This window comes from Thunnus albacares, chromosome 10 (genome assembly GCF_914725855.1).
Source record: "Thunnus albacares chromosome 10, fThuAlb1.1, whole genome shotgun sequence".
Taxonomy (NCBI): Eukaryota; Metazoa; Chordata; class Actinopteri; order Scombriformes; family Scombridae; genus Thunnus; species Thunnus albacares.
The window spans coordinates 23,633,716-23,646,036 of NC_058115.1; the positions used below are offsets into that span (position 1 = coordinate 23,633,716).

Genomic DNA, 12,321 nt, shown 5'->3' on the forward strand with positions numbered 1-12,321 from the left:
ACTGCAACACTGGACAAAAAGAAGTGGACCGGGCGGAAACTATGTCAACAAAACAAACTACGTCAAACAGACTTGTTTGAGAAAGAGCCTAAAATGAATGCCAAGAATGCCAGGACTGCATATTGCGGCGAATATGCAACCACACTCAGTCACTGAGAACACAAATGCTTCAGCCTTGCTATTATGTTCCATCTAGTTTTGTAAATGAATTACAGCAATATTTACACACTGCCCATTTGTTTCTTTAAGATTATGTACTGACCATAAGCAAATAAAAAGTAGTGCCTTAATTTCTACACAGCACAGTTTATATCACATTAGCCACAGTGTTTATTTATGTTTAATGTTTGTTTAGAATAGAGACAAGAGAGACATTAGTTTTCATATTTGATTGATACATTGTACCAAAAATGTATTGAACTGTACCACCTCCATTAAATAATGTCATTGAGGAAAATTCACACAGCAGACTTTGACCAACTCAAGGAATTTGTTGTGATATATACTGCTGTGGTGTATTTACTGTTCATTTAGATTGTGTTCTGCTACTCTGACTACACTAAGTTGGCCAGTTGTGCTTCTCATGTCTTCAAGACCTACCTGATCTCAAGGTTTTTGCTACAGCTACTGTTCTCGCACAACTGATCCAATTACAGGCTTCATATTTAACACTTTAATTGGATTACATGAGCAAAAGTAGAGCTGGAGCAAAAAAGTGATCAGCTAGGCTTGAGGACAGAGAAATACAGGTCTAGTACTGTGGCCGCTAAATCCCACAATTTTAGTTGAATAGATTAAAAAGCAGCCGTCTCTTTTTTTTATGGTAACAACTCATGAGCTGTTACAGTTAAGGTCAAAACAAAAGTAACATTCAAGGGCAACATAACTGACACCTTCACCATATTTAAAAATGGCACACAAGGCCAACACAGACAGACCACCACCACAGTCCAGAGGAGTTGGGCTGGGGGGTGAGAGCTATAGTAGAGGAGTAGATCATAAAAATAGCCATATGGGATCTCCCTCCCTCAATATCCACCTTTCCTTAGTTTCTAACACACTATGCGGATAATGTACTCAGCCACTGCCACAGATGTCTCAGTGGGAACTGTTCTTAATATTCCCTGGTGGACACTGCATTTTCTCTGCACTAATTTCATTAACTGCAGGCGTGTCACGGCTCAACTACCCTGACATCAATAAAGAGAGCAAGAATGGGAAACTGGGCGGACACTGACTCTGAATATAAGTCTTAATCTGTGTTATATTAAGTTTCATAACCACACCTTTCATCTATTCACGAAACCACCGTATCACCCATACTAGCCGGGCCATATAAAAACAACGTGAGAGGCATGGAAAGAGAAGAGAGAAAAAGAGAAGCGAGGAGCCAAATAAAGCGCAGTAGGAGTAGCAGGAGCACACAGCTCTGGAGGGGAAGCCTCTGGAGGAAGGATCAATGCCACCAAGTGTCGTAATGAGTTTGGATGCAGGCCAGATGTCAGGATTATTGCTTGTGTCAGCCAACAGACAGACGGGTGGAACAATAGTCACAAGGGGGCACGTATTTTGGAGAGGGTGCCCGATGGGAAAAACTGGGCCCAGCATGACATGGAATTGGCCGAGGCATGCCGGTCTTCCCCGGTCTGTCCTTTTTATCCCTTGCTGAGTCTTCGAGGTTAAAGAGAGAGAATTAGCTCTGTTATACCTCGGTAGAGATTTTTAAGATACTAAAAGTATATCGATCAGACTTGAGGGCTTGTTATTTTTCTAGCATCAGTGCTATTTTTATTATGTTTACAAACCCTGTGTGTTAATAACTGCAGAAAATCATGTTTACAACATAGTTCACCTTAACAACAATGACAAATCGTACTTCCTTGTATTTGAACATTTTACCTCAATGCTTGTCTGTTATAACAATGGTGGTAGATAAAACAGGTTAAAGACAAAACCATCCTCTGCAGATTTATGACATCCCGGGTGGTAATGTATTAGCTCAGGTCAGGCAGAAGTGGTCGCGGTGGGAAATTATTGCCGCCATGACTGTCAACACGAGCAAGATTAAACGGATCTAATGGCAACAATGACAGGAACAATAATGACTTGATTCTCAAGTATATTACTTCCCACAGCATTTTATGACACTCAGGGTTAAACATTAAATAAAACACAAACAAATAACTGACCAATACTTTAAAATACATCCACAACATATGGGAAGTATATTTGCTCTCCATCGTCACAGTAACAGCACTAATCCGTGTTTTTAAACTAAGAGGATCAACTGGAAATTGTTATTTTAGTCCAGATATTTTTAGTAACAGTACTTAATCTGGCTATCACATTTGACCTCAAATAAAGCTTTTACAACAAATCATAAAAGAAATCAGGTGACATGCTGACATGCTGCATTTTACAACTTTAATTTAACCTGCAATGGTTATGAGTGTACAGCAGTGATTCAGTTCACTCCATAAGCCTTAGGATGTAAGATTTCTTTCAGGAAAGCCCATCTGTGGATCCCTAGAGGTAGAACATCCATCTCGAGGTGAATCTAAATGTAAAAGAAGGCTTTTTGTTCTTCCAGAAATAGGCACAAACACAGCCCAATCTAGCTGCTCAGTGTGAGACAAGCACTAATGAGCCTGAGAGAGTTGTAGGCTGGTCAATAGAGTTTAGATGAGGAGGCACGTGATCTGGCTAAAGCTAGGCTCCCACACGATTCATTCAATAATACCAGGGGTGGGATGGAGGGCGGGGGGGCGGAGGGGGGGAGCTACTGACATTGATTTAACACGAACAAATGAATGGCAGCCGAATCACAGTCAGGGTCCTTGTGAAGAAAAACTGCATCAGATACTTCACTGGAAACAGAAAATGTAGAGAAATGGCAAGAGGTTTGGCTCCTGTAGAAATGTGAAGCCACGGTCTTACTAAAAAAAAGTAAGACGGAAAGGTGAGGTGCGATCAGGAGTTCAGCACTGTCGGTCTGCATATTGTTCGCTCTAACCTGAGGCCATCTACTGTGGTTATTAGGGTCAAAATAGTTCCAAATGCCTGGGCTTTGGGATCTCTAAATCTCACAACCCACTGAGCCTAATGTGCCATTTATATCTGCTCATCACCACGAAAGAAAGATCTGTACATGATTCATTTATGCAAGATAAATATTTCAGTAGACAGAGCAGCCACAGTCTATTCGTGGGAATCAAAGTCCCAGAGATGAAAGCCCCCCCCCCAACCCCCATCTTCACCATTTGTGAATGAGGGGAAGAGCTGGGGGGGGATATAGATATTGCCTCAATCTAAGCAACAGTAACATCCATAAGTCGCTTATCAGATCACAATGCTGTAACCAGCACTCACAACAACAACAGGGCAGCTGCAGAATTAATCCCCTTCCCTGTTCGGCTCCGTCTGGCTCCCCATAGGCTCAGGCGGGTTTCAGTGGGATGGACAGTCAACACAGGCAGCTGGGATAACTGTGACATCACAGGGCTGGCCTGGCTTAGCTTAGCAAGAGGTCTGTGGGGACAGAAACCTTTCCACTGTGTGAGACTTTATGAATGGTAAGAGCGAAGGTCACATGGTGTCCAATTCATCTTTAAAAAAAGGACTGAAAACAGAATATAGACCTTGCGAATGCCAGTCATTCAGAAAAAGTCAATGTTGTGCCTGACTTCATACAACTGCTTCTTGTCTTCATGGAAGATACAAAATAATACTGTTTTTTTCCGCCAAGTCACATCACTGGTTACATTGTTGCAGCCGAAATGACGTACAAGGTATCAGACTGTGAACAGAGATACAGGCTCAGTAGTGTTGAAACGCCTTGTCAATTAATTGATTGACAGAAAATTATTAAAAAACAAATCTGGCAATCAATTAATCATTAAGGTCATTCATCAAGCAAAAGTGCCAAACAGTCACTGAGGATTTACTACTTTTCTCTGTTTTTACATAACTATACATTGAAAACCTTTGAGTTTTGGACTGTTTTGGCTTTAAGAGCTTTTTGCAAGAGAAGTATTTGCAGGGTACAAATGTAACCATTGCATGCATGTCGGCAAGACCAGCCCTATCTTATCATTTTCAAAACCTTTCAAAACACTGAGAATATGGGGGATTGATTGCATACACTGTGTAACTCTAACATGTCTGTTTTGTTTTCAGCTGCTGTTTGCTGCCCGGCTTCTCCTCTAGTTTTGCAACCGCAGGATCAAAAGACCACTGTGGGATTCAAGATGTAACAAGTCTAACAAGTCTGTGTCACTGCTGTAAAGGCCAGACGGATCGGTTGTGACAACTCGAATGTTGTCTCCTGTCTGACAGGTTTACCGAGACTCTCCTCTAAAGACAAATGATATCGTCGTTTGTTCAGACTGATTAATATGACATATGTTTATTTTAACTGTCAGAGCAGAAAATAAGGTGTCATTCTCATTGAGAAGGGAGCAGTAAGGATGTGGAAGTCATAGTGTACGGATCAGCATACAAAGCATTTGACTCTCGGGTTGGTGACCGGGGGTTTCCGTCCCAGTTCCTACAACAGTCAACACAGGTTTTCTTTAATCATGACAGCTATCTAACCATAACCAAGTAGTTTTAGCAGTCTAAACTTAAGCATACCTGAACCACATGGGTGTGTCAGTATTTTCTTAGAGCTGTGGATGGAGGCAGATCTATTCTGCTGTCAAACATATCCAAACTGGATCAGCTTTACTCATTTTAATGAAGGCCTACATTAGCAATATGTATGAGTGTGCAATATACAGAATCACACTCAGTATCAGGATACTTACTAATGAAGATCAATATCAAAACTCAAAGTTAAGGACTCAGATCTGAATTAGTGGCAAAAAAACCCTTTCTATCATATGTTCTCCAAAAATAGCTGTAATATCCAAATGGCTGAGCGATGACAATTAATCCACCCCAGTGTTTCGGTGATGCTCGTTGACCTGATGTGACATGTTAGTAATGTGTTAGCTCAATAGGCAAAACCTGCACCTCCATAAGCCTGCACTGCAGAGTAAGTAACACCTGAGCTCAACACACACATACACATACTCTATAGCTCTATAGAGGAAATATACATGCGGATGCCATCCTTGTCTATTACTGATTCAGGCCTCAGTCTTCAACATTAATATGCTCAGACCACCTATTAAAAGCAATATCAATTACACTACTGCTTTTATTACAGGAGCACATGTACTGATGGGAGTGATGAAAGCATTATTGTTTTGTTAGCACAGCCATCTAAAATAATTGACTCCTGCTGTCTGAATAGGTGATCAGTAGGATATTGAGATGTAGCACAGAACAGAATAGTAGATTAACATACAACTTTGTCTTTATAATGACAGTTATCTGATTAGTTGTCTATATTAGGTCACTAATGTCTATCAGAACTGCCAGGTATTTGCTATAGATGTAAATATAAAGGGATTAATTGTTATAGAGTAACACCGTTATGAAACCTCAAAGTTCTTATTTTGTGCTCTAACTCCTAAATGTGTGTGTTTTTAGAACTAACCATCTATCTATGGAAGCAGCACTGTGGCCTAGTTGGACAAGAAGTTAAGATGGGAACAGGGTCATAAAAATGCTTAAGAACTCGGGGGTCAAGGGCAGCAAGAGTTTCATCTTCCCAACCATTGATGGTGTTGCTTTCCTATGGAGTGCCTGCCAACACCTCTCCATCTGACCTTGTCATCCCGCTGTAACACCATCACATTGACTGTTTTCTGGCACGTGCAGGCTTGGTGCATTTTCCTGCTGCTCATGCATGTGTGCAGCACACAGACCAACACAACCAGGTCAGAAACAAGACTTTAGCTCACCGGCAGAAAAAAAAATGTGAGTGAGGATACAGTTTAGGCTTCTTTCTCCAGTGTCTTATGCTGTTTTTATGATTTATTTAATGTTTGGAAACAGGAAGTCAGTGCTTAGTTATACTATAATCATACTATACTATGACTGACTATACTAGACAAGACCGCGAGCTGATGGCTAAATTGAGTAAATATAGAAGATTTATCTCACTGTGAGCTACACAGCTTTCCAGTACCTCATAAATAAGGTTCAATCTGAGCAGCATTACTGAAGAACTCCAGCTGACCTGCAGATCAGAGGATTTAATCAATTCCACAGAATGGATAGTTCAGGGACTCGTGATGTTTTGCATCACTCAAGACATAAAGACATATTTGAGTTTACCGCTTCAAAATTAATCTCCAGTTTAATTTAACTATCTTTTTAATCAATGTCGTTCTGTAAACTACTTTAAAATTAGCCGAGTTCAAGACCTCAATCGCTGCCTACTTCTCAGATTGTTTCAGCGATTTAAAAAGATCTGGCGTTGTGTAAAGCTCTATTGGAGAACTACTAAGACAATCAAAGCTTTAAAGGCAGGATTAAGAATGGATACATCATCTTCCTGTGCCAGAGCCAGAAAATATCCACATCCATGAAAAAAAGTTGCCACAAAAACAGCAAAAAGTGTGGATGAGGTAAACACAACTGCTTTCATTGCTAAAAGTTGACTCGCAGTTATAAACCTCTTAAACTGACATACGAAGGTGGACCCAAAAATTCCTGGAATTGTTAAAAAAAAAACTGTCATAAATCAATAAATCTTTTAGTTGTCCTTGTCCCATTCCTGGAAACGTTTCCTGTAGTCAACCTTTGTCACCGTGTCCACAGCTTCCTGCGATTCTTCCTGGATTTCTTCCACGGTGGTGAATCTTCTCCCTTTCCTTCAGTCCCAATTTTAGTTTCATCAAGCTGTAGGCATTACACTACCTAGCAGCAAATTCGAAAACTACACCCTTCTCCTGCGCCATCAATGGCTTCCAGGAATTTTTTGGTCCCCTCTCGTATTTATTCAGTTGCCATGAAAAAAACACAACAGTAAGTTAACTGCTCGTAGCGACTACTACCAAAGCATCTATGTTGACTGAAAATTACCTTAAAGCGATGGATATGTCACTTGCTACTGTTTGGTTAGGGCAAAACGGTACAAAACAACAGCCCCTCCAACCACACAATGCAAAAATTAATAGTACAGTGAAATAAAATGGCAATATAGATACTGCCCATACAGAAGCTACATAAATAATTTATGTGTCTGCATATACGGCCATAAACTTCATAATCAAAATATTCAGGAAAAAGGAACATTTCTTGCTAATGGGCAATCCTAGAGACACTGCACAGTTCTCACTCATCAGATCACGGGTCGTCCTCATCTCAGGTCAATGCAAAGATGTGCATGAGCAAACATGAGAGTCGTTTCTTCCTCTGCATCAGACGGAACGTATATACTGTGTGGATATGTGCACATCTCCCCCACTCTACATCCACTTTGCCTCGCAGACAGGAGAGAATCACTGAGGTGAGAGAAATTGAGTATCTGAAGAAACTCATATTAGACTGGCTGCATGTTAGTGATGGAGGCAGGACATGAAGTGAAAAACAGAGGAGAGGAGATGTCCCATGCCTGCACATAGACAGAGTGGAGAGGCCCGAGGGGACTTGATGTGACACACCAGCGGCCCCAGACAGGGGATTTAGTGGTGTGTTGGGCTTTTGTGCCACATTATTATCAGCCAGTGATCCGCCAGGCACATGGGCAGCTCTCGATCCCTTCAGAAGGAAGCAGTCTATCCCCCTGCAGTCTCCCTCCCAATGCTGTTACCACTATTCAGACAGACTGAGGCTTAGCTGGTGTTATTGAAATGCTGGGGGGAAACATCCTGCTTCAAAAAAAAAATCTTGAGAATGACGGAGAGGTAGAGATATAAAGGTTCAAGAAGAAGCTGCTTTGTCTCTTTCAAAACTAGTATGTAGGCAATCTGATGCTGAAGAGGACCCTCTATCATCTGAATCAGATGACACAAAAAGACAAGCATTTGGTCTTTTGATGGATTCATCCTCATAGGACAGGCTTACCTCCCTATCTCCACCTTTACTGTCAATTGTGAGAGGGGATTTGGTCTGTCTGCAGATAAGCATGCGAGCTAAGACAGCAAACAGGATGCTTGTTGCCATCTGTCTAGCCTTAACTTGCATGGCTTCTGCCGATCAGCCTTCCAATTTAGACAGCGGGGGCAGGTATTAAGCACCTACCTGCCTATCATGGAAATTTGTATCGGAAAGATCAACGTCTACAGGTGCCTGTCTGTCCCTGCAGGATCACACATAAACATGCTGATAGCTACTGACGTCACCTGTACCGCCAAGTGTCCCAGATAAGATTATTTTGGCAACACATGCAGGCAGAGGCTGGCAGTGATGTCGGATGTTTCCACAGCACAGCGGAGAAGAGTGACAAGGAGTGGAGCGGCACGTGGTGGGCAAGACCGGGGAGTGTGCAGCACAGAGAGCTGACGGACAGGCCGCTGATGGATTAGGTGGTAAGCCTGGCAGAGGGCTGCCCTTTCTAGATGGAAGCCTGCCTGATGCACTGTGGTGATTAAAAAATAAAACTGAAGGGTGGGGAGTGTGCTTAGGCTCTCATAAAACCAGCCAAAAGAAATGATGTGGAATAGATGTGAGATTGAGCAAAACAGTTAACTAGAAATGGAGCCATGAGGTTATGCTAGAGCAGCAGCACACTGTAGGTCATTAATCTGGCACGGTACGGGAGGTGGAAACCATTATTCAGAAAGATTACACTGTTTTTACTCATGTGGATGAGACTGTACACTTAGTGCTATGGAGCTGAGTAAAATAACAGCAAAATCGTTTGCTCTTTGTAACCTAAAAAGCTGGTGTGTGGTAGTTGGGGGTTGGGGGGGACAGCAATAGCTGCTGTATAATTCATGTGTTTTCACTCTTGCAGCAGCTTGCATCGGTCAACAGTTTTCTGTGCAATCTATATTTGTGTTTAATTATTTAGATTTCTACCAGTAGAACGTATGATTCTTCAGTGGCATAACACTACGATTTCTGTTGTGGAGTAGAGGATGACCAAATGCTACGTAATTACTAACTCTTAGGTGGCATTTTAAAACATCAACCAAGCACAACCATTTACAATAATGAGATAATATGAAATCTCCAGAAATTGAACAGAAATTGAAACACAGAATTTTGTTTTACTTGCATCCATTTTTATCATTAACATCTGGTCAATACCCAAGTTGCCCAAATATCTATAATAATATGTTTGCCTTTCTGCATTCTAGATATTTATATTACTGAACATATATGTCTCATAAAGCCATAAACCACCACTTAATTTGTTTCATAAAATGTACAACTACATTTTGATTTATTGAAAAAGATGGAAATGATGGGAAGAAGACCACCTGTTGGGAACATGGATTGGGAACATTTTCTGGGAAAGTGGGCACAGTATCTGGTCAATACTGGAAACAACTGCAATAAAAGAAGGCTTAAGTGTTGTTACAGTTCATGTTAGACAAAATCAGCTTACGATTGATCGTCTACTGATTAAATCTAAGTCTGGATGGTAGGGATGCTCGCTATTAAAATTTCAGATGTGTGATTACCAATCAATCATACATCCCTGGTCATTAAGGCCAATATCAATCAGTATTATTAAATCAGCTGCAATATCATAACCCGTCTACCTTTCACGTATAATACGCTGAATGTGACACTGTCGCCTCAAGTAACCAGTAAATTATATCAAAAGGGGAAGTCTGCTCCTTCCATGTTTTTACTAATGCACACAAAATTGATATTTTGACATCATCCATTCAAACTGTAAGTGTCACAGAACTGTGAATTGTGCTTAAATAACTTATGGATATATGCATTTGTAATTAAATGATTGACAGAAATCAGTGGGGCTCTATATCAAGTACAATTATGATATTTGTCTCATTTTTTAGGGCTGCACATAACAATTATTTTCATTATCAATTAAGCTGTTGATTATTGTCTAAATTAATCAATTGACCAAAAGTGCAACCTCAAACGTCTTGTTTTGTCCCAACCAACGGTCCAAACCCCAAAAGAAACCAGAAAATATTCTAATTTAAGGAGCTGTAAAAAGAGAGAATTTTAATATTTTTTATTTAAAAACAACTCAAAACAATTAATCATCAAAATATTTGGCGATTAATTGTTGCAGCTCTAAAATGTTTATGCAGTTATCATCTGATATTGATAAGACAGCCAATATATTGTGCACCACAACTTGAGGGTATCACAGTTTGGTCTTAGTTGTGTGCTCCTCTGCAGCAGCTTCCAGATAGTTCTTCATGTTCTCAAATACTGAATTTTTAAATTCAGTCGCATGTCTCTTTAAAAATGCATTTTCCTCCACATTCCTACATGCTTGGAGGAAGGATTCAGCTCTGAAATATTTCTTGTATGAATACATACTTAATTAAACTGCCTTATACAGTGAAGTTACTTCGTTACAAGTAAATAATGAAAACCAAATACTAAGTATGCATGTTTAATAAGCCCTTATCCCCTATATTTTAAGCTACAGGACAAGATATTTATAAGCATATAAAATACAAATGAAAGGAAGGCAATTTTAATTCACTGTAAGAGGCAAAGCAGCCAAAAAAATATACTCAACAGCAGTAACTCAGGCTGAAATATTAGCCTGAGACTCAGTCAACAGTTATTATTCAAACCTAAGCCATCGAAAATCAAAATCAAAAGAGCAAAGAGAAACAGACACTGTAGCAGTTATCATAAATAATAACAATATGACGTGTTATTGATCCCTGCAGATAAATTCTTGCCCTTATCCAGAGAGGTTAGAGGTCAGGGTCAGCCACAAAACAGTGATGGGAGGAATTTAATGACTCCATAAAGAACCCTTCAGGACTGCGCACCTGCAGCCAGTAATAAGTCTGCATGTGTCCAGCTATGGGTGCTCTCCTGGATAAACAAAGCTACTAAGCAGCCTTTGGAGCCCGAAAGTAAACAGACTCTCTTATGAGTATTCAGATCATATTAACACTGTGTATGTATCCGTGTCCACTTTCCCTGGCAAATACGGCTGAGATGCAGTGGAAAGTTACTGGTGCAGTGACGGAGTCGGGGTCCCACATGAAGCACAATGACTGTATTGTTAGACTCATGCCATTTGGTTGACACTTGTTATTATGCTGTCAAGACTTGTGGCTACTGTCAATAACCATCAACTTGAAAATATCTCTGGTCACTCCTCCTGCTTTCTGAGATTATAGGCTTTTGCTAGGGTGGGCAGGACAATGGCTGAGGGGTGCCCCTGTCTGCAATGGGTGCTATCCAAGTCAGGTGCATCCCACAATAGTCTCACTTCAGGAAACATCAAACAGACATAAAGCCTTTTGTTTGAGGGACCTATACGTTTTATCTGCAGGTATAAACATGACAGCAGACTTCTTCACTCTCTGTTAGGGCTGACTTTTACTAAAATGAGTTGTATTAGAATTGAACGACGAATTGTTTTTCAGGAGACTCCTTCGGAAAACTCACAAGGCCCCCCGGGGGATTCCCTGATCCTAGTTTGGGAACAGTTAATCACAGCTTTTGCTAGCAAGTTACTGTAACTTCCAGAGAGCTACGAGCCGGCCCTCCTGCAGTAACAAGAAAATAAGCACTGAATGGTTTCAAAACATTTCTCTGAACACATTGAATGAAGTAAAAATGTATCTACATACCCTCTGACCGGGTACGAAGATCAGACATCGTTCTCTGGACGGGCGGCATCTCTCCACGCAGCGCCGGGCGACGGCACCTGTCAAGCGGCCGCGGCTTGTTAGTTCTGCTCCCTGTGACTGCTTCTTCTCGACCGTTAAAGAATTTTTAAAAAACGGTTAAACATTCAACAGAAGAACCTCTCTCATGCGGACTGTAGCGCTGCGTGTTTGCTGCTAATGACAGTTATTTGTGAGATAGAGAACCAGCGTTCATTTCCTGGTGGTGACAATAACATGTCCAGGAGCCCACGGCTTCACGGATCCCCCCAGCATCCCCGGTTCACACGGCGGATTTGTAAAGCCGACAGACGCCTTTCGGTAACGCAGGAGAGGACACAGACTTATCATAAACTGAAGTGAGGCGGACGGTGGCGCTTCACATTATGGACGGTACCACTTACAGCTGCAATGGGAGGGGTGCCTCAACATAATAACAGCATTATAGGAGAAAAGAAAATCATGGTTAATTTATTTTTTTTCTGATGAAACACATTGTAAAAAGTGCTGAATTTTAATCGGTGTGGCTAGTATTGTTTAAGACATAGACATGATTTGAAAATGCCCATTAAAGTGTTCGTTTGGTGTGGACACCTCCCCTCCCTCTGCAGTAGTTGATGTGCACAGGTTGAAGAAACAA

At 41.0% G+C, this 12,321-nt stretch overlaps 1 protein-coding gene across 6 annotated transcripts in view; it reads right to left on the reverse strand.

Moving 5' to 3' along the window:
- atp8a1 (ATPase phospholipid transporting 8A1) overlaps positions 1–12,069 on the reverse strand; it is a 108,401-nt gene extending 96,332 nt beyond the window's left edge. For 4 of the 6 annotated variants that reach the window (XM_044363008.1, XM_044363005.1, XM_044363007.1 and 1 more), the window contains exon 1: positions 11,646–12,068. In XM_044363008.1, the coding sequence (XP_044218943.1) occupies positions 11,646–11,694 (49 nt within the window). In that variant the 5' untranslated portion in view covers positions 11,695–12,068. Of the gene's footprint in view, positions 1–11,645 lie in introns of all 6 variants that reach the window. The other 2 variants (XM_044363010.1, XM_044363011.1) reach the window with 1 other exon arrangement.
- Between the last annotated feature and the right edge of the window lie 252 nt (positions 12,070–12,321).